The following is a 24,690-nucleotide window of genomic DNA, read 5'->3' as shown; positions in this document are numbered from 1 at the left end:
TATATATATTTTTTTACTTTCTTTCTTAGTATCGTCTTTTACCCTCCATCTTTATTTTTTCTGAAATATTTTTAATGCAAAAAATTAATATATTTCTATTTCACGAAAAATATATATCTTGATAAAATATAAATAAGTCCATAAATAATTAACTGAAGTGAGTTTATTTATTTTTTTTTTAGAGGTAAATATTTTTTTTTTAATTTTATTGAAATTTACAACTATATACTACATAATACATAGAGGTAAATATGATTGTTAAAATCCATTGAAAATAAATCGGAATGAAACTAAAAATTTCTCTTAGTATTTGAAATTTCTTTTTTCCTTTTTTATATCCTCGTCTTGTATCGCTTTTCATAACATTTACGTAAATATTTTACTCTTTCGAAATTAATTTATTTCTATTTGATGAAAAATACATCTTGATGAAATATTTCTAGTCTATAAATAGCATATTGAAATGAGTTTTTCAATTTCTTAGCCGGGATAAAATATTTAAAATAGGTCAGAGCCGAGTTGAGGGGAGGGGAGCAATATAGCAATATTGGGGGGGGGGGCTGTCACTGGGGATAACGATATCAGCTCACGAGAGGAAACTGGCTCGGGTTCGATATCGGCGGATCGTCTGAGATAGATGGTCGAAAATGGCGATTCTATAATAATGGCTGTTGTAATTTTTTTTTTTATTTTACTTTTTCTTCAAAGTATCAATCTTAATTTTTTTTAAAATTCCTATTACGTCTCTCAAACACAATCTTGTTTCAAATACAAGACTAATTGAGATGTAAAACTCCAAAAATCATCCGAGTTAATTTTATATTTTTTAATTAATATTTTAAGTACTTAATTATTAGAAAAGATATTCGTTTGCATCGTGATAGTTTAGGGCCGAAATCGGTAATTAAAAAACTAAATAAAGATTTGCTTATTTTAATGTGCCAACGTTTCAGCTAGAGTTTCTAGCCTTCTTCAGGGCAAAAAACAAAACAAACAACCACAGTAAGTATAGAAAAATAAAAAATATAAAAAGAAAGTATAAACAGAATAATTTTACACATAAACAGAATAATTTTACACATAAAATGAATAATTTTACAAAATAGAATTAATAAAATGAAGTGATGAGAGAAGCGGGAAATAAAATGTATACATAGGTAATTGAAAAAGTGGGTACAATTACATACTTAAGGAAATGAAATAAAAATAAAGTTATATAATGCAAAGAAGTATGAAAATATTAGTTATTATTAATTTAAAATTTAAATATGAAAAGAAAATGAAAATTGAGTGGAAGAAAATATATGTAACAATAATAGATGATAAAGAGGCAAATTATAAGTATAGTGTACAAAACTTATAACGCGGGTAAGGAAAATGGATAAAAGTGGAGAAAATAAGGGGAAAGAGTAAAATAAAGAAAGGGGAAAGAAAACAAAAAAAAAAAACAGAATAAAAACGAACCTGTTCGCTGGAAGATCGAACGCCTAATGGATACAGCGCAAATGGTGGTCAAACTCAGAATTAAAAAAGCCTGTTTATACAGGCTGTATTATTATTATTATGGTATTATAATTATTCTGTTTATACTTTCTTTTTATATTTTTTATTTTTCTGAAGAAGGCTAGAAACTCTAGCCGAAATGTTGGCACATTAAAATAAGTTAATCGTACTTATTTATGTTTTTCATTGACCGCACCCCCAACCATCTTCTCCTCATTTATCATCCACGGTCAACTATCTCTCATAATAATAAATAAAGATTTGAATATGGTTTTGGAATTCTTTGAACTTATTAAACAATATAACCGTAGCCATATGTAAAAAAAATTTACATCACTAAAATGAATTTCAAAATCCTACTTGATCCCCAGGATAAATAGGATTTTTCTTAAATTTTTATAATATTAGGTAGATTTCTTCCTTTGTTTAGGAGCCTTTTTCACGTTACCAAGCGTGTGTTATTTGGATTCACTGGTACAAGTTGCCTAAATTTGATGCTGACCCGTGTCGGTTTTTGGATACAAATCAAAGAGGGCTTGTGTTGTATCCTTTTTAGTTTGCATTGTTTTAGAACTGCAACAGATAAATATTTATAATTTCCATGTTTTAATTTATTAAGAAATTTCCCATATTTTTAGGTTCAATGATTAATTCTTGTTTAAGGTTGTATATTTTAAAATTCCCTCGATTCAGTGTAAATACATTGTTTCGAATCTTGTTAATTAACTTTAGCATTTTTTATTTTTAATTTAACCCAGCACAAATATATATTTATAAAGACACTATATTTCTAAATAATAAAATTAATAAGTTTCTAATGAAAATATCAGAAGGAAAGTTCAATTTATAGCTTATGTAGTACTATCTAGTAATAGGTTATGTAGTACATTTTAGTGTTAGGTTATGTTGTACTATTTTGTATTAGGTTATATACTAATTTTTTACTGTTTATATGTACTTTTTTAATTGTGATTTGATGGGATTTGTTGGAATTTATCTGAACCCTCCAATTTTGACACCATTATTCAAGGGCTGTGATATGGGATGGGAGTTATTATTAACTGCGAGCATATATGTTTCATCGGCATACGTGGTGAGGATAGCGTTAGGATTGGTTGGTATGTCAGCTTTATAGACGGTGTAGAGAATGAGACCGAGGATACTACCTTGAGAAACACCAGCGGACTGAGAATAGAGGGATGAATAGGAAGTATTTAAAATAAATATTAGTTTATTTTGTATTTTAGGTATGTTTTATTTATATTAAAGAAGGGAAAAATAAGGAAAAGGAAAAAAAAAAAGAGGAAAGTCACATTAGATTAAAAAAAGAAAATAAAAAATTAAAAAAAAAAGATAGAGAAGGAAGAAAGATAAAAAATAAAGTATAGGTAGAAAAAAAAAAAAGTAATGAAAGAGAATATAAAGATAAAAGAACCCGAAGCGATAAAACAAATTTTAAAAAAGTCCTACATTGTTATTATATATTGTTTACGTGTTAAGTCTATGTGTTGTACGATTAAAAAAAAAAGTCTAATTAGATTTGAATAAGTATGCTGTGTAGCAGTTGGGCTGCATCTTTGTTGTTTCTGAATAAAGTTTTACCTCTCTTGTTTCTTTTAATTATGAGAATTGAGTAAATCGAATGCAATAGCCAAAATTATTCTAAAGATTAAAACGAGTCTGTGGGTATAGTCGTTTGTTGCTTTTTTTGTAACAAAGCATTTGTGAAAGTCTTGAATTTGCGGCAAGTTACAAACATGTTGTGCAAGCATGACGTTCAGCTTCAATGAATAATGAATTGTTATTAGTTGGAAACAACTTAGAACAATAATCGTATTGTGAAATAGTTTGATAGTGTTCACAGGAATTAACTGCATTGCTATAAACATGAGTAACTTACTGTTTCCAAACGTTGCAAGCAATAAACTATTAGTTGCTATAAAAATCCTTAACCCTATAACGTCTAATTTTGACATAACATTTACCCACCTAAATTGGTGATTTTGTCCACTGTGGTTAAGGAATTAAAAAAGTAAATGAAAAAGAAAAAAAAATCTATGTCATTAAATTGAATTAACGAAGCGCATTAATTTATTCCAGTCAAGTCTCATTATAAGAATTGTTTTTTTAAATAAGCAATTCCCTTTTAATAACTTAAATTTAAATATTCGAATTCCTCTCGTATCCAATCTTTACAATCCAAAATCCTCAATGCTCCTTATTTTGTTACTAATAAAACCATCCATAAAGACCTAAATGTTCCTTATGTAACCGATCTAGCCCGAACCCGATATTATTCCTTCCATAATAAACTCCAAACCCACTAGTTTCTAACCTTGCTTCCTCTTCCATTCCTGGCAATCCTCCGAGGCGTCTGAAAAGAAGATGGCCTCGTGACTTTATATTGTAAACTGTTTTTAGAGTTCTACTACTAGGTAGTTTCTCTACATCCTGTATCGTATCATTATGTCATTATGATCAAATTTACTTGTTGTATTTTTTATACAGTTGTAAATATCTATAAATAAATAAATAAAAAATTTAAATATAATCCTTCCTATATTTTTACTTAAACATTAAAATTTTAATAAAAATTATTATTTTAATTAATAAAACAGAGATAGTATTTTGTTTTTTTCTTTTGGACTTTACATTTTATAATAAATTCTATGTAATAAATATGTATCACATTGATATTGCGGTGAATAAGATCGGCGTGTAAGGTTATGGGACTTATATGAGAACTTAGTCGGTAAAATAATGGTGTTGGGCGTGCTGACAATTTGATATTATTTTGTGAGAACAAGAAAACTATAGAACTCGATAGAACTACGTTGATAAATTCTAGTAAGGAACTAAGTCTAGAAATAAGTACAAACAAGATCAGATTTACTAAATGTATTATAATCTACAGTTGTAAATAGCAGTAAATAAATATTAAAAAAAAAGTTTACCAAAATTTCCCCCCACTTTACGAGGATTAGTCAGGACTGTCAGGTTGAAACAAACAAGATAACTGAATTTGTAATCAATTAAATTAAATGATAATTCAGTTATGATCTTTGTTTCAATCTGACAGTCCTGACTAATCCTCGTAAAGTGGGGGGAAATTTTAGTAAAATTTTTTTAAAATATTTATTTATTGCTATTTACAACTGTATATTATAATAAAATTAGTAAATCTGATCTCGGTTAAATTGGAGTGTTATAGGCGTGTAGAGAAACTACTCATTGGCAGCACTCTAATGACGTTTTACATTAGCAGGTTTTGTGGCCATCTTTTTTTCAGGTACCTCGGAGGATTGGAAGAGGATGCAAGGTTAGAAACTAGGGGGTTAGAGTAGTTAGGGAGTTTAAAATGAAAGCAGTGATATCTGGTTCGGGCTAGATCGGTTACATAGGGAACATTAAGACCTTAAATACCATAAAGATGTATGGTTAGGGTGTGGTGGTCTTTATGTATGGGATATAGTATGGGTAGGTTTAGTTTTTTTGGGAAAACTATTAAGTGTTAACCAACGTTTCGCCCTACTTTGCAGGGCTTCGTCAGGGCTGATAAGAATAAAGTTCTGCTACTCACTGAAACTATTAACAACAAATAGTTTTCTTTTACTATTTTGATAGCTTTATTTACCGCCACCTGAACTATCCTTCTACAATCTAATTCATACGGTCAACTATCTCTTCCAATAATAACTTTTATTACTTTTTCGAACCTTCCCTAGATATGTAAAGGCTGTTATATCTTTATATTTATGGAGAAAAAATATTTCCAAAGAAAACTGTAATTGGTGTTTTAATGAATGCGAAACTCCTTCGCTGTTCATCGCTTTGCAATCCTAATGGATGTATAAATATTTATAAGTTGAATGGAAAGGCGTTATCGACAACCCATTTTAAGTTTTATTTATAACTCGCTATTCCTTTTGATTCTTACTATTTCCGCTTACGACGAGTATAATTACGTTTCGCCCACGTACATGGAAGATCAATTCCTCGTTAATCATTCATCCTTAGCGGCCATATCAGTTCCGCAAAAGCTATTTCTAGGCGCGGATCGAACTCCGACGAAGACGTTTAGGGCGTGCAGTTTTAATGCGAGCGCGATCCGGCGCAGATGGACTCGGTGTCGCTTCGTGACGCCTTGGCTATTAAAGACTGAGAGAAGTTGGATCAATATCTGCTCCGACCTACCCTTACTACCTTACTACACCACCTTTCAGCGCTCTCTGTTTTACGATACGGGAACTCTTCTTCTCTGTATACAATATACATACTATACAAACACATTAATATGCACCATAGTAGATTTATGGACTAGAGTTAGATGACGTAGTTGCTTTCATGGCAAGATTTTATTTATTTATTTAAGTGTTTCGACCACTACGGTCATTTACACTGAATTTACAAAGTTAGTACATTACTATTGACATATTTACAAAGTTACAAAGTGAGGAAGTTAAAAATTAACAATTACTGTTACAAGTTACATTACATTACAATTTACAAATTTGCAATTACAATTACAATTAGTTTGACTATATGTGATCATAAATATTAATGATTTTTAGAAAGTGAAAAAGTTTTGTTATTGTTATGGGATCTTCGCTCAACATCTCCTGTACATCTGAAGAGAACCGATGTGGTTCGTGAGCAATACATTCAGTGAGAATATGCCTAACGGTGAGATCGTTTCCACAGTAGCGACAAGTTCGGGTATTTTCTTTTTTCATGTGATGACCGTTGGTGAGTCGAGTATGGCCTATCCGAAGACGGGTTAATACTACATCTTCTCTCCGTTGCAGATTCAAGTTTCTGGTTGGACGTTTCACTGTCTGTTGGACCATTCTTAACTTGTTGTCTCTCATGGTGAACCATTCATCTTGCCACTCTTGCCATCCAATTTTTTTTATCCATGAAATAACATCTTTGCATATTGATGATGTTAAAACTTGACCTGTCTTTATAGCTGGTGTGGCCTGCGAGTCTGCCTTTTCATTCCCAGTGATCCCACAATGACCCGAAGCCATAAAACAAGACCCTACAACCCATGTTGCTCAAAGTTTTCAAATGCTGCTTCAAATCTATTATTAATGGATGTGTTGAAAATGGATCTTGTAAAGATTTGAGGGCAGATTCCAGTCTATTTCGGGCGTGACAGTTATCAGTAACTGTCATGATAGTGGAACTATTATCACATACAGCCCCTTAATTTCATTGTTAAATCATTAACAAGGTATTATACTTTATTCTAGTTAAAATTAAAATATTGCAAGAAGATAGTTGACTACGTCTACTTCATACGATTGTAGTCCGGGTGGCGGTCAATAAAGGTAAATAGTAAAAGACTATTTATTATTAACAAACGTTTCGCCCAACTTGGCAAAATTTAGAATTAACAAAAAATTAAAATAAAAACGTTTCTAAACAATTGTTATGTTTATAAAATATATAAAAAGAATTAACACGAACAATATAAGGAAGTTCACATGTAAGTAGTTAATTACTAACTTGTTTTCCATGTACATGTATACTTCCTTATGGTGTTCTTATTAATTCTTTTTATATACTTTATAAACATGACAATTTTTTGTAAAATGTTTTGTTAATTTTAAAATGTTTGTATCTTGTTTTTTATTTAGCCCTGACGAAGCCGTGTAAAGTGGGGCGAAACGTTGGTTAACAGTAAATAGTTTTCTTTTAAAGTTGTATATAAGGAAGACTATTTTTCATTCATAAATTCTAATTAGTTTTCTTTTACTATTTGAATACCTTTATTGATTGCCACCTATCTTCCTACAATCAAAATAGATAAAAATTGATAAATCTTTATATTTAAACTTGTATAAAAAAAAATAATGGAAACAAAGTTATAAACATTTATGTTCTAAGGTTTTATTCCTGTCGAACTGATCCGTTATCTAGGTCTACTTCTGGACAAACGACTGACTTGGAATCCTCATATTACACTGGCAAGACAGGGACCTCTTGTAAATTCCGACTATGACGACAGTTACTATTTGAACTTCCTACTGATTAAATTACTCATTTATATTACTATAATAAGGCCTATCTGGACTTAAGCCCTGAATATAATGAAATCAGAAGAGATCGGAAGGTCTTGGGTTTTCCTTCTTTCTAATATTCATTTTTTCTCATTTAATTATTTATAAAATTCTTTATTATTTTGTATTTATCTATACTTTTTTATTGCCAAGAATGAGAACTGATTATTTATTTAAAAAAAGAAAAATTAAAGATACTTTAGGTGAGGAATTTTTCATATTTCCCTGTTGGAATATTTCTGGGAGAATAAACTTGATGTTAGAGATCGTTTAATAGAACATTGACATGCAGAGTTTATTAAAAATCGTTAGAGACGTTTTTAAGAAAATCGAATGTGAAATATCGATTCTACATCGATTTTATTGTAAGTATTGTCACATCGTAGAAAAGAAGCCTCCTTAAATATGTAATTTAAGTGTTTACTAATTTTCGTTTTTGAGCTGGACCGCTTTTCACGCTGTTTTAAAATTTAAGGTGATTTTAAATATAAATAAATCTTAATTCTCCTCTTCCCATTTTAAGTATATATTTCAAAAGTGATGTGGGACTGGCCACGTCAGGGGGTCTTAGTGGGATGGGTCGGGCTGGGAAGGATTGCCTTTTTTAGTGTTTTGATATGCTCATGTGAGATTATAATATATCGTGAATCGACCATCCTACTCGCTATAATTGTCTTTTTGATAAGTCAGATAAGTAAGCCTACCATGGAGGGCGGGATTGGAGGATTCAATGTCGTCTTTCAATTTCAGGCGCTTTTTAAATATTGCTTGATTAAACTATCTTAAAGTCATCCCATAGGCCTAGATTCAGGGTACATCAAAAAATGTATTTCCTTCGAATACTGAAAATAATAATTGTGCACGATCGCAATATATTCCATGATGACTATGTATTCCATACATATATAAGTGAATATAAAATAATGATTTTTTGCATTTTTCTGAATATTTCAAAGAATTAGACGCGATTTCGTGGCTTGAAGGGGGTTTTATAGTACAAGTGCCGGGAAGAAAAAAAGGCAGTTATCTCACCCCAATTTTTGATTACTTTAATGAAAACTAGGTATAATTATTAGTCAACATTTATGAGTCTGCCAAGTATAGATGAGACGAATAAAAAATGGCGGCTGTTTCAAAACATTAATTTTTCATTCGGAGCTCAATATCTTAAAAACTACCAACAACATTAGAAAATCTAAAAGAACATAATTTAAAGAAGAGTAAATGTGCTGAAATATTAGCCCTAAAAAAGCTATTTACGTCCAATAGTTTTCGAGATATAGCTTTTTAAAAAACAAAATTTCTTAAAAATCTACTGAAAGATTAGTAGTTAGTTAATTTATTTTGAAAAATCTATATCTCAGGAACTATGTGACATACAGATGTCTATTAACACTCAAATTAAAGCTAGTTAAATGGACTATAAAGAAGTTTCTGACCTTTACCTTATAGGAATAGTAGTTTTCATGATATTTGCTAAAATAAATTGATTTATAGTTGTTCGGACAATAAGTTTGATTTATGAAAAACTTCATTTCAGAAACCATTGGACGTACAGATGTCTACCAGCGCTCAAATTAAATTCAATTAAATTTACTACAAAATAATTAATTATGTTTATCTTTGTATGACTAGTAGTTTTTATGATATTTGACAAAATAAACTTACGAAATGTTAATTTATAGTTGTTCGTATAAAATGTTGGATTTTTGAAAAAATATATCATTAGATCCATTAGACGCACAACACTCAAAATAAAGGAAATTTAACTTTCTTTAAAGTAGTTTGTGACACTTATCTTCGTAGAGGTATCTTTTTTCTCCTCTTGGGCTCTTGTACTATGAGGACAAGATGCATGTATAGAGAGAGAAAAGTGATGGATATTAATTTCATGTTTTATTTATGCTCTGATCGATATAGCATGCTGACAATCGATTCTAGAGTAGATAAATTTTAAATGCGGGACGTAGCTGACCACCATAGCCCTGTCAGAGTGACCTCTAACATCCGCCAACGCTTTGAAGCCGTTTTCGGCTCTGTCAAATGTTCCTCAGGGACTTTTCATATCCTGTCAGTTTGGCCAATTACGTTCGTTTTGAATTTTCGAATTACTCTATAAACAATTCAATTTAATTAAGAGAGATAGTTGACGTACTAGGAGATGATGGTTGGGGGTACGATCAAATGAAACAAATAAGTTAGTGTAGCTTATTTAATTGTGCCAACGTTTCGGCTAGAGTTTCTAGCCTTCATCAGGGCTCAGAACAGAACAAGATAACAACCAATAGAAAATAAAAAATAAAATATAAACAGAATGACATAATGTGAATAATTTTACTGAATGGAATTGATAAAATGAAGTGATGAGAGAATTGGAAAATAAAATGTATACATCGATAATTAAAAAAGTAGGAAAAATAACATAATTGAAGTAATAAAATGAAAATAAAGTTATATAATGCAAATAAGTATAAATATATTAGTTATTAATAATTTAAAAATTGAAATATGGAAAGAAAAAGAAGATTGAGAGAAAAAAAATATAAAAATTCATAAACATGATAATTGATAAAAAGGCAAAATATAAGTAAAGTTTAACAAAAGAGATGGATAGAAGAAAGAAATTATTGTGTTTAATAACTTTAATAATGAAATAATTAGATTAATTATTAAATTTATTAATTTATAAGAAGATGGTCAGGGTTGCGGTCAAAAGAGAAACAAAAATAGTTTACAACTATTTATTTTCCGACGTTTCGCCCCACTTTGCAGGGCTTCATCAGGGTTGTTCAAAGGTAAAGCTTGAACAGAAGTTGTTGACTTTAGAAATTTAGGCTAGGACTGAACTTATGGTGTATTCGTTTTTGTCAGTTGATTAAAATGATTATTGAGACAAAAAAAAAAAATAATTTAGTCTTCAATATGGATTAAATTTACGTATAACAGTGAAGGTATCTAATTTTTTTTTTAAAATTTAAAAATGTAAATAATATTTTACAGGCTCGGTTTTTAAAATTTAAACCTGTTAAAGTTTAAATTCATTTTGGGAGCAAGGGAACCTTAATTAGCAAAAAGCATTTGCCCTGGATGTGCCGGTATAAAACCAAATTCCATTGACTTGATGGCCCCGGCTACACCAGATGACACTTAACGTTTGGCATCAGCTAATACGAAATTCTGCTGGATTATTCAAATACGGAGTTCAATTACTACTCAAGAAAATTTAAATAATAACATAGCTTTTAACTTTCACTTCACAAAATAGGATATATATTTGGAAATCTTGGAGAGCTGTCAATAACAGAACTATATTGAGGTAACATTTCGAAACTATATTGTTTGCAGTCATGTGCTACAATAAAAAAATTATCAATAATATCAACTATCATATAAAGAAACTCTATATATTTATATGATTATATGATTATACGTTATATATGATAGTTTAAGTTGATCTAGAATTAAAATTTTTGAAAATTCATGAAAGTTTGACAAAATAGAAATTTTTTTAATCATATGTGCTACAGTGATAAATTTTCTCATTGTAGTACATGACTATGCCAACAATATAGTTGCGAAACGGCACTGCAATGTAGTTCAGTTATTTAAAAATTTTCATTTTAAATCAACTTACACTATCAACTATTATATGAACATATAATGATATAAATATATAGAATTTGTTTATATGATAGTTGATAGTGTAATTTGATCAATTTTTTAAAAATTAGCGACAAAATAGGGTAATTTGACTTGTAATTAATGACCTAGGCAAAATTGCCTGCAAAACGTTTTTAAAAAATTGGTGGTTAGGTGTAAATTTGAGATTGTCCTTGAGGATGGCCGAATTGGCCGAAACGTTAGACTGTTGATATAATAAAGAGTGTTGAAAAATAAATACCAATCTCAAGAAATTGAAAACAAAACAATCATTACTGAAAATTAGAAACTTGAATGCAGAAATCGAAACAAAATAGTAGCAAATAATCCATTCACTCTGGTATATTTATATATTTGTATAAATTATACCAGCCAATGTCCAAAAAGATAATAAATCAATGCCCCTGAAAATTTAATAAACCGGGCGCGAAAATTAACTTCACCCAAATACCAAAAACAGCATAAAATAAAGTAGTTGAATTAAATAAGATGGTTAAAATAATATATGTTTACGATATAAACAATATAGATCTAAGTTTAAGACTGATTAATATCTGTCGTGGTAGGACTGTCATGAAAGTTAACGTTTTTTAGGTCCTACGGATACAGTTAACATAACAAAATCTGTTACAGTTGACAAAAGAGGATAAAACACTCTCAAGCCGTAAAAATGTGACTTTTAATACGTTATAACATTGCTGTCTCGACATTAAAGCTGTCAGTACTTTTATCATATAGTTTATATCATGGCAGTGGCTGTAAAATATAGCCGAGTAAATGAGCCTTTATGCTGTTTTTTTTTTTGCCATTAATTGTTGAAATGCCTACAGTATCTTTTTTTAATATCCCACTGAAGCCTGTTGAACAGAGTCGCTACTTACGACTACATCTTGACAAGAAACATACTTGGAATCCCCATATTAGACTGAAAATTAAAAAAAAAGTGCTTGTAAATTCCGATAACGATAACACCAACTTATCAAGCGCTCTAACTTCCTATTAATTTCCAAAAACTCTTATACATTATGATGTATAATGAGTCAGATCTATTTGGACATAAGGGATTCGGCAAACCATCAAATTGCTACCGTCTCCAATCGCTACAATCCGAAATTCTCAGTAAAATCCCTGATGTCACAAATTCATCTATAAAAACCTCAAAAATCCGTTCCTCGCAATTTGGCCAGAAATAGATATATCTCCTTTAATTACAAAATCCTCACCCACCTAAACCCATTAGTACTAATTAATTTCTCATCTTTAACAATCGCTGATAACCCTCCCAGGCATCTCACAAGACTAAGTGATCTTCTAATTTAAAGCAGTGACTAAAATATCACCATTTGATGTTTTTTTCCCCAAGATTATCATGTGTTCTGAAACATTTATCATATTTATTATTTTATAGTAATAAACATTTACGTATTGTCTTTTTTTTATACAGTTGTAAATTTCAATAAATAAATAAAAAAGAATTGTTAAAAACACTATACCCCACTAGGTGTAGAAACTTTCTTCCTTACTTAATTTATATAATAATGATATATTTATATAATTATAGTAGAATAATTAATGATTATTTCTGTTTGCAGCTGAAGGCGAGAGCCTGGAGACACGGCGGAGAGACGGGGACGGGAGAGCTGCCTGTGTACTGTTGGTGAAGAGAGTGAGATCGAAGACTTGCGCATCACTGTACCTCTCCCTTGTGAGGTCACCAAACGCCAGTGCCTCCGGGAGATTATATTTCACTATGTGTATAAAAGACAACACAAAGAGAAAAAAGCAAAAAAAAAATCATAAAAAGTTTAATGTTAAATGTACCAAAAAAAAAGTTTTTAAAAAATGGATACAAATATGCAACGCCATAACAAGGACGTTATCATCAAATTTCGTATAATTTTTAAGGGACTATATAAAAATGTGCGAGTGCGATAAAAATATATATACAATTATAATAAATTTTTATTATATTTTTAAGGAACAGCACTATATATTAGATTACTTGGAGTACCTATGCTATTATATGTTATCGATAATTATTGTATGTTATTTACTTACTTAAAAGAAATAAAAAGAATGAGAACAATTTACAAAGTGAGAATACAAAACATGTAATAAAAATGAAAAAAAAAATTATAAAAGTGTAAAAAAAAAAATTATAATAATAAAAATGACAGTTTATTTTAAAAAAAGTTGGTGTGGGAAGGCAGCGCTAGCCTCCCATTGGATGTTTATATGTGTCACCTGCGGATCTTAATATTATTGTATAGAGTGATATGTACATTAAATAGAAAATATTCAAATAATATTTGTTTCTATATTCCCTTTATTCTTTCCTGTATATTTTCCTTAATTACAATATGAATGCAGACTAAGTCTTGTGCCTTTTAATGAACACTTAACTTTAGTCCACTGCCTGAAAAAAGAGAAATCGAGTAAACAAGAACTTTTCTCTTCAAAAAGGTGCTATAAGCTAGTGATTGCTGCAAGGGATGGCTCGAACTGATGCCACTTTTATAAACTGCAAAAAAAAAAAAAATACCTATCACAGTCCTAACCTGTTCAAGGTAGTTTTTATTGTTACTATTATTGATGTGGTTAATAGAAAATTAAAAACATTTTTTAAAGGATATATATTTATATTGACATTGTGTGGTTTGTAAGTAAATTTTCATTTTATAAAATTTAGGTAAAACTGTTATGACATTAATTTAATATTGTTTTTGAAGATATATGACAAGGGAAATTAGCCTGCCAAACAAAGACAATTTTAATGGATAGTGACAATTCAATGATTGAGGTATGTTAAGAAATATTGTTATTTTGCGAGGAGGTAATAAAGTAATAATGTGAAAACACTTTTTAGGTTGTCTCTTTGAAAATGGTCAAAGGGCCGAAACGAAGATTTTAGAATAAAAAGTTGAGAGTAATTATTAAGAAATTACAATTAAAATGTTAAATACACAGTGCATTCTAGCATTTACTTTGCAATTTTTTTTTTCTTGTCCCAACATATTGTTGGATCACAAAAAAACCCCATAAAGATTACAAATTATTTATTTAAGCCGGCGTTTCAACTTGAGTTTCAGGTCTTCATCAGGGAGGTTAGGATCCTGGCTAAAACTCAAGTTCAATTTTAGCCAGGATCCCCTCTTAACCTCTTTGATGAAGACCTAAAACTCAGGTCGAAATGTTGGCATGAATAAATAATTTTTTTTCTTATTTATGTTTTTTTATTCTGACAGCATCCACCGATCATCTTCTTCAATTACGAGTATTAACCTATGGTCAACTATCTACAACTCATTCTAAAGATATTTGTGTTACACATTTTTTAAACCCTGTAAGGGTACCACCACTAAAATGTTTTATCTGTGGCCAAAAATTTTTGAGATCCACTGCTGTATACTGTGGTAGCACCCGACAAGCAGATTAATTATTTTCTTTGGTCCGATTTCACTCATCTCGTCGAACGGACTATAGACAGTAAGTGATCTAATTATGAGTTTATTGTTCTCTACTCTGTTTTTCTTTTAGTAACCCGTACCATGAACAACTAGAAATAAATTAATTTTAGGTACTATGATGAACACTATTGTTACGGAGATAATGTCATAAACTACTTTAACTACACTTGGCTTAATTTGAGTGCAGGCAAAAACGTTTGATGGTTCCTGATACATAGTTTTTTAAAACCAAATGTTTTTCAAAACAAAATGTTGCTAATTTATTTTGGCAAATACCATGAAAACTATTACTCCTACAAAGATAAGCGTCGCAAACTACTTCATAGCACTTTAAACTAGCTTTAATTTAAGTGCTAATACGTACGTCAAATTGTTCCTGAGATATATATTTCTCTAAATAAGAATTTCTTATTTATATTTACTATCAGACCGGGAAATGCATCACAATTTTTTGATTTAGGGATGAATACAATTGAAAGTTTGACAAAAATTAATATATTTAATTATTTATACATTTCATGGATGATTTAATTAATTACTTATTTCATATTTTTAGTTTATAGTGGTAAATAAAAATATATAGTAGAAAATAATAACTTGAACACGACTCAATGAATCTATACGCAAATTCGGATTGGCTTAGGGCTCTACTAACTGCAGCAAAGACCACAAACCAGATTTAATTAAACAAATTAGAGCCGAAGATATAAAATAAAAAGTTTTCCTTTATTTGAAACTAACATTTCGCCCTTATAACGGCATTATATCTAAATTTTGTTAATTAAAAGAACAAACATTCAGCATTTCAACTTTTTATCAACATAGGAATTGGATAAAAGGAGTTATGAACGATTTTATTGATATAAAAATGGTAATAAAGGGTTTCAGGTGTCGCTATAAATATGATTTGCTTTTTCATAAATTTTTTTTAACCTATATTACTTAAATACTCATCATGCTTTTTTTTAAAATAAAAAATCATTTAATAGAATCAGTAATATGTTTTTCCTAATTGTTCAGAAAGAGGCAAATCGATTGGCATTTAAGAAGAAGATATATGCTTTCTGAGTTACAAACCAAAAATGCATAATTTTTGTAATAACTTTTTTATGAATAATTTAAAATCGAAATAGCCTGTATAACCTTCCCGGGAAAAATCTGAATACTGTAGCAAAAATCCCAGTTACAATCGGATGAACGGTATTCTGTGCATTGAATACAAGCAAAAAATATTGATTTTTTAAAATATTAGATAGCTTTATATCTTTCAATTTTTTTTTGCGAGTTATATTTATTTTTCCTACTTATTGATGTAAATTTCAATTTTATGTTAAATGTAAATGTACCACATGAAATATATAAAAAAATAGGAAATAGGACCCAAAAAAACAGCATTGGTACATGTTATTCAGAATAAGCATGATTTTTATTCTTAAAATGTTAATGTCATTCATAAAGAAAATAATAAATTTAGAAGAAAAATATTAGAATCAATTTACATCTCAGAAAATTAAATTATAAATTATACCATTATTCTGAAAGTTTGAGCAAAATAAATATGTAATTATTATAAAAATCGTTGGTAAATAGATAAATGTTCAAATCCTTAAATTGTACAGATGTAAAACTGAGTAAATATGTGAAAAAAATAGAGAGCGGATATATGTTTATTAAAAAAAAATATATATAAAAAGAATATAGTAATTATGGATTTAAGAAATGTTAAGTTATAAGCGAATAAATTAAAATTGAATGTTAATCAAATTGTATTAAATGTAAAAAAAAATAGATTTAATAATGTGATAACAGATAATAGAATCCTAACCAGTTGAAGGTAGGTTCTGTTGTAAATGATGGTTTTAAGTGAAAAAGAGAAGATTATTGGTGTAAAAAAGTTTTTAAATTTATTAAAATAAATTTTCCCTACACATTCATGTTAATTTCACTTTTATGTTAAATGTAAATGTACCATGTAAATTATATAAAAAGTATGAAAAAGGACCCCCAAAAAAACAAAACAGTATTGGTACAACATGTTGTTCAAAATAAGCATGATTTGGATTTTGAAAATGTTAATGTCATGCATAAAGAAAATAATAATTTTAGAAGAAAAATATTAGAATCAATTTACATCTCAGAAAATTAAATTATAAATTATACAGTAAATTTCAAATCAGATTCTAAAGGACTAAACCACCATTATTCTTAAGTGTTGAGCAAAATAAATATGTAATTATTATTAAAAAAAGTTTGTAAATAGATAAATGTTCAAATCCTTAAATTGTACAGATGTAAAGCTGAGTAAATATGTCAAAAAATAAAATAGAGAGGGGATATATGTGTATTAAAAAAATACATATATAATAAGAATATAGTAATTATGGATTTAAGAAATGTTAAGTTATAAGCGAATAAATTAAAATTGAATGTTAATTAAATTGTATTAAATGTAAAAAAAATATTTTTAATAAGGTGATAATAGAATCCTAACCTGTTGAATGTAGGTTCTGTTATAAATGATGGTTTAAGTGAAAAAGGGAAGATTATTGGTGTAAAAAAGTTTTTAAATTTATGATATAAAAAGTTATTCAAGTAAGTAATCAATTTAAAAACAATTTTTGAAGTTTTTATGATGTTATTTTAATATTTAATTTATTTTAAAGATGTGACATGGGCAATTAGCCTGCAGATATTTAAAAAAAAAAACAAGACATCAATATTTAAGGTATAGCCAAAGATATCAGTATGTAGTTAAGGAAATAATGTAATTAATACAAAAACAAAATTTTTTATAGGTTGTCTCCTTGAACATGGCCTGAGGGCCGGAACGTTGGAGAGCTGAATTTCGACCATAAAGGATATGGTGTTAAATCATTGTCATCGAACAGTCTACCTACAACTAAATACATAACAATAAGAAAATAACGAGTCGGAGACATTTTCGAAAGATAATAATGCCCTAGTACTAGTGGGAAAGATGTGGTGGAATAAATAAGATATCCCCTCGGCTCTATATCGAGTTATAACGAGAGAAGAGGTCTTTGAAGCCTGGTTGCGGTGGAAAAACACACCTGTATTGAGGGTGGGGGGAACCCTAAAAAGAAGGTGGTTGTATGATTGGTTTTGTAAATTGGGGCTGAAGGAAGCCGAATAAAAGGGCTCAAAGCAAACGATCTCCTTCGCCTTTTGTGAGCGGGCCATCATTTGTGAAGAGTCCTATCACATGCCGAGCTCTCTCTTTGTGTACAAAGCCCCACAAATAAACTCTATGTCGGCAACTTATTTATTAAAGTTATAAATAGAGGGAAAATAAGCAGGGTATTACATTTTATTCCATGTACTGGAATGAATTGTATATATTTATTCAACTTAGACAGATATTTTAATATAAGAGTATTGGGGTTGAAAAGTAGTTTTAGCCTTATATAATTATTCATCCTATTTTATTATAAAATCAGATCGAATCTGAATAAAAGAACTTTTAGAAATCATATTAAAATTGTATTATAATGCTAAACATTAAACTAATCATATTGGAAGACAATTTTTTAACACATTGTAGGATTACAGTCCAAGTGGTGGACAATAAAAATACAAAATAGTAAAAAAAAACTATTTAATGTTAAACGTTTCACCCAACTCTGCAGGGCTAAATGAAAAGATACAAACATTAAAATATGTGACAAGAAAATAATAATACATATACAAAGAGAGTAATAATTATTAAGAAATATTTTAAAAGAAAAGTGATAAATTAAGTAAAGAAAATATAAATATAAACGAATAGAGAACCTATTAATAATAGTTTCACTATTGTGTAATAGAATTTTAAAAACAAAACTAGAGTAATATATAGTAGAACAATACTTATTAGAAATAGTTCTAATTTTCTTGTCACATATTATATTTTATTTTCATTAAGCTTAACGAAGTCATGCTAAATGGTTTTGAAATAATGGTTAAATTAATTTTTTTTTTTTTTACTGTTTTGTACTGTTATTGAATACTACCCGGACTATCTTCATACAATAAAACTAATAAAGTTTCAATAAATGGCGTTGAGAAACGACGAATCTTTAATAGAAAAAGTCATTAAATTCATCCATCAGACTAACTTAATACCCAGCCTTTAATTATTATAATTATCTATTTAGCTAGCCTTATTTTTAAAATTAGAACAGTTACATATCTACTTTTCATCATCCTTTCCACTATCGTAACGATTATTAAACAAATTATAATTGCCTAGCTAGATAATATTTCAAATCTTACTGAAATGAGTCCCACTAAAACTATGACTATGGAACAACTAGGCCTTACCAAAACCAACAACCAACGGGCGTTGATGACCTGGGCCCTGTTTCATAATAAAGTACAAACTAATACTATTAGTCTTGTAGATTTATCTTAATTCAATTGCACTGGCTTGTACAATAGTAACTTGTACTTTAGTACTTTTTAACTCCTGTAATATCACTAATAGTCATCCCTATCAAGAAAAAAATAAGTATTAGTGCAATTACCACACTAGTTTCTACACTTGTACTATGAACTAATACTATTAGCTTTCATAATTAAACAGGGCCCTGGCTGTTAAAGGCTCTTTAAAAACTAACAAACAAACAAGTTTCAATAAAAAAAATATGGTCCGGGTAACGTTTAAAAAAATGGTGAAAATTATTTTAAATTAATTCCTTACGTTTCGGCCATAATTCAGATCTTCATCAAATGTGGAGATTAAGTGTATACAGAGAGTAAATAATAATTTAGTAATACTTCAGACAAGTTTTACTTCGTCGTAATTAGAATTTTTTTTTTAATTTCTTACGTCACACGTTCATTTAAATATATTTGTAAATTGCAAGATAATTGAAGTAAAATCTATAAGAACACCAATTTGGCTCCAATAATATATTATTTTAGGGAAAAATAAATCTATTATTTTTGCGTGAAATTCAAGACTTCATCGTTTTGTTATATTATTTGTTTCCATTTTAAAGGTAGCTTCATAAAGTCTCTCTCATAGAAGTATTCATCCCTATTCCCGAAAAACTCTAGTAACCGATTTCCACAGTCTTCTCTGATTCCAATTTCTTATCGCTATGAAAGTTTTGCAATGCAAGAAAAAGATGATAATCGCTTGGTGTCAAGTCCGGACTATATAATGGATGGCGGCTGTTTTAAAGCGATACAAATTTTTTTTTTTCATTATTTGCCAAATTTATATTCATATGTGAATATCATATAAACTACTACCCCTAAGTGTCATATCACCAGATAAGTGTCATAAACTACTTTACAGAAAGTTAAATTTCCTTTATTTTGAGTGTTGGCAGACATATGTGCGTCTTATGGATCTAGAGATATATTTTTTCAAAAATCCAACATTTTATACGAACAACTAGAAATTAGTATTTTGTGAGTTTATTTTGTCAAATATCCTAAAAACTACTACTCCTACAAAGATAAACATAATTAACTATTTTGTAGTTATTTTAACTACCTTTAATTTGAGCGCTGGCAGACATCTGTACGTCCAATGGTTTCTGAAATGAAGTTTTTCATAAAACAAACTTATTGTCCGAACAACTATAAATCAATTTATTTTAGCCAATATCATGAAAACTACTATTCCTACGAAGGTAAACGTTATAAACATATTTATAGTCCATTAAACCAGCTTTAATTTGAGTGCTAATAGACATCTGTACGTCACATAGTTCCTGAGATATAAATTTCTCAAAATAAATTAACTAACTACTAATCTTTCAGTAGATTTTTGAGAAATTTTGCTTTTTAAAAAGCTATATCTCGAGATGGACGTAAATAGCTCTTTTAGCGCTAATATTTCAGTAAATTTACTCTTCTTAAAATAATGTTCTCTTAGATTTTCTAGTGTTGATGGTAGTTTTTAAGATATAGAGCTCCGAATGAAAAAGTCATGTTTTTTTTTTAAGGTTTTGAAACAGCCACCATTTTTTATTCCATCTGGCTATACTTGGCAGACTCATCAGTTTTGGGTAGTAATTATACATAGTTTTCATTAAAGTAATCAAAAATTGGGGTGAGATAACTGGATTTTTTTCTTCTCACTCTTTTTTGCCTTTCTCTCTTCCAGAGTATTTGCTGGTATGCTCAGTAAAAAATAAAAATATAAATTAAAAACAAATATTGACTTTTAAGAAGTCCTGAAGTTTTTTTTCAGAAAACCCTTTAATGCAGGTCCATTTTCTTATCCTCTCCTCCCGAAAATGAGGAGTAGAAACAACTCGTTAATAATAGCGGAGGGAAACAATTACTTTTCGTATAATTAGCAATGGTTTTTTCTTTTCTTTTCTTTTTTAATGCTCTAGGGGATAAAATACTAAAGGGCCACTTATCGCCTGCTTTCTTTTTCCTTTCCAATTTACTCCTTTATAATTATCCCGCACTGACAAACTTTCTTTTAATGAGCTCATTTTTAAAAAAAAAATCTTTATTTTGAAAATGAAAAAAATATTGTCTTTTATATTTTTAAAGTTTTTCAATAATCGAGATCAGCGTTGTATAATATTATTTTAATTTAATTTTAACAAAATCATAAAATTATATATTAAAAAAATATTATTTCTTCGACCCACATTGCGACAGTTAGGTCTGAGCAATCCACAGCAATACTAATTTATTTTATATTTTAGTATTCTGAACTATTACTTGTGACGCAGTGAGAAGACTGCGCTGGGATCTAGAAGGGCCCTGTTCTACCCCTCATGCGTGGGGGATAGAGAGACCCTCAGGTCGATTATGTTCATTTTATTTGTTTACTTTTCTGTTTATATACGTATAGACATTTTATTTATTTATTTTTATATTTATATATTTAGTATTATTGATTTTCTTAGTTTTTTGTATGTTTTGTATTAACACTATTACATATTGCCCAAGTTTGTGGCAGATTGTAATATTATCAATAAATATATATAACAAATATCAATCCTTCCATAATAAACTCCCTAAGCACCCAAACACACTAGTTTCAGGCCTTGCTTCTGCTTCTATTCCTGAAAATGCTCTGATGCGCCTGAAAAGAAGATGAATTCGAGACCTTCTAATGCAGAAATATCGTTAGAGTGCTACCAATAGGTAGCTTCTCTACATGCCTATATCGTATCATTATTATCTTTCAACAAATTTACTAGATGTATTTTTATGTAAATATTATTAAATAAATAAAAAAAAAAATATTAAAAAGCATAATTTGAAGAATAATAAGAGTGAATGGAGAATAAATGTAATATTATTCACCATATTATTAAATAGCAGTTCATGATTTTTGACGGAATAAAGTTTATGTAAATATAAAAGAGTTTTTTCATGATAAATATTTTAAACTCTTGTAATTTTAGCAATGAAAGTTTGAAAAAAGTGTTTTATCCATAAATAATCTAAGAGTTCAAAAGGTCGGTTTGAAAATTAAATCACAGCCATATTAAAAACATTGTGCACTTTATTTGACATTAAAAATACATTTTCCTATGCTGGAATGTAAATTTTTGATCAAATAAAATACACTTAAAGGAATAAGTTTTTGCCGGAGAAAGGGAATGTCAAACTTATAATAAATTATTTAAACTAACTTCTCATTATTAATTCGACAAACAGAAGATACTATCATGCTTAATTGTATTTTTGTAATTATTATAAACAACATTGGAGCTATTTTTTTTCAAACTATTTTTTTTTTGGGATACATTTCATTTCATTCTATTCTCCTTTCAAACTGCATTACAGTTGTTAATTTCCGCTTATAACCACTGATTCGATATTCATAAACTCGAAGTTCCTTGGAAAATCTCTAATCCGTTGTATCTAAATACCACATAATTATTAATTATAATATGTACTGTTTATAAACAGTGGTTGCTTTTCTGGACTGCTTTTCAGAGACTGGTCAGTGAATATATAGTGATATGAAGGCCAAGAGGTTAAGATAGGTGGAACATACGGTTCGAAGAAATCCATCTGGACGTCTCAACACTGCAATGAATGCCAGGTGCTCAGGTGGTTGAGGAGTTCTTAGCAGCGAGTTTAATTTTAAGTTTTAAGCAATAACTTTTAATTTTTAAAGCGGTCTCATGAAATTAAAACTTGATCCTCCTCCAAGGTTAGAATAGGTTGGTTACCTCGAGATACCTCCTTCTCCTCTTTTGTCAGAAATGGCCAGGAATTGGGTCATAAAAAAAATTTTAAAAATAATAAAATAAATATAAATATAATAAAACAAAATTTTAAAAAAACGACGTGGAGGGACCAAGCGAGTTAAAACTTTGACTGGCTCGTAACTGCAGCAAAACCAGTTCGAATCCGGCCTAGGGGTTGAATTTTATTTCTGTGGTGGTCCCATGAAATGAAAACTTGACCCTCTACCATGGTTGGAATATAGTAGTAACCTGTAGATACCCCTCCCCCCCTTTTGGAGGAAAGGCTTGGAGAAGTTTGGTTCGGGTGGTCAAGGTAACAAAAACAAATAAAGACAATATGGATGCTTTATGTTACATATCCTTCATAACTAATCCAACTTTATTTCTCAGAAATTCATTCTGAACACGAGAAATTAAAGGGATTTAAGCATAATACTTTTGCCGAATTTCACCAAAATCATTAAAAATGTTTTGTCACTAATTTTTAATCTGGATATAAATCAAAACTGAGTGTTGTAAAAGATGAAATCGACGTGGAGTTACCTGTTCTTTCGGTCTTGTGTTCAGATTTTATATTAGTCGTTTGTCCAAATGAAGTCCAAGGTAGCGAAGGTAGGAGTAAGAGGAACATTATTAAATGGAATAGTAAGATAGTAGTTCAAATTTTTATTTTATTTTTTTTAATTTCGTATTTCTTTGATTTTATTTTATGTACTTTTTGGTGTCCCAAATTGAATGTTTTATTAGTCTGGAAGTTTTAATATTAAATTTTGAATTCTTTTATTATATCCATACATTTCATTGTTTTTTAAATTAACTTTACTTTTATCTTGTATTAAGAATTATTATTTAGTCTGTTTTTTTCTACATTTTTTTAAAATTTATAACATTGTATATAGTTAGGGGTGTGTTTTGTGACTATACACCCCTCATAATCAATTATTAAAAAAAAAATTACCTCTTATATTAACCATGTAATCAATGAAATTTTAAAAAATGGGGTAGTTCGTACCTCAGTGGTTAAGACACACTCTTACCAATTTTATGTCTATTGGCGGTACCGGTTCGAATCCGACCTGAGGCGTTGACTTTTTTCATTTTTGCGGTCCCACAAAATGAAAAACTTTGACACCAACTATGGTAAGGCAGTATAGGACTCCAATGGGAGTCTTGGCCAAAAAAAAAAAAAAAACAAAAAAAACTAGATTAATTAATATGTGTTTTGAATTCTCATTTACTAAGCTCACTGCCTGGGGTGGGAAAACGTATAAAAGTTAATAAAAATTGAAAAAGAATTTTATAACCCTTAGAGGGTGGAACTATGTATGGCTGGTACTTTGCCGACTTACCATCGACTGTAAAGTTTAAGTAAGTGAAGACATTAAGCCCCTACCGGGCCTTGGGGCTTATAGCGGCATTAAGGAATAATGTATATTTTTATGATTGTCTTCCATTTTTATCGTTGCGTTGGGGCTTTACCGTCGTCTTCGTCCGGGCTCGGCATAAAACGGGCATATCAATGTTTGCCTGATTTGAATTTTTATATTCTCCACCGCCCCTCCATCCTCGTCTTCTCAATTCAGCTACTAGCGGTAACTACATTTTTATCGTCAGACCCGATAACTTTATCGATAGCTATTAAAAAGAAATCGGTAGTTTACGATCTAAATTTTTCAGTTATTTGCAAAAGGAATTTTATATATACAGTGGAGCATTCTGTAGCAATGAGGAGGCAACTTCGTTCGACAGAATCTCGTAAATAAAAAAAAAAATTCACAATAAATTTCTGAGATATATTTTAATAGGATATATATA

General features: G+C 29.4%; 1 protein-coding gene across 2 annotated transcripts in view; it reads left to right on the top strand.

Moving 5' to 3' along the window:
• Reph (Regulator of eph expression) overlaps window positions 1–13,198 on the top strand; it is a 349,319-nt gene extending 336,121 nt beyond the window's left edge. For both annotated transcript variants that reach the window (XM_067052352.1, XM_067052351.1), the window contains exon 5: window positions 12,821–13,198. In XM_067052352.1, the coding sequence (XP_066908453.1) occupies window positions 12,821–12,889 (69 nt within the window). In that variant the 3' untranslated portion in view covers window positions 12,890–13,198. The remainder of the gene's footprint in view (window positions 1–12,820) is intronic.
• The last annotated feature ends 11,492 nt before the right edge of the window (window positions 13,199–24,690 follow it).

This window comes from Halyomorpha halys, unplaced genomic scaffold (assembly GCF_000696795.3).
Source record: "Halyomorpha halys isolate HHAL.00 unplaced genomic scaffold, Hhal_1.1 Scaffold309.1, whole genome shotgun sequence".
In the NCBI taxonomy this organism is placed as follows: domain Eukaryota; kingdom Metazoa; phylum Arthropoda; class Insecta; order Hemiptera; family Pentatomidae; genus Halyomorpha; species Halyomorpha halys.
The sequence above is the reverse complement of the archived record's forward strand: the minus strand, read 5'-3'. Positions and strand labels throughout refer to the sequence as shown.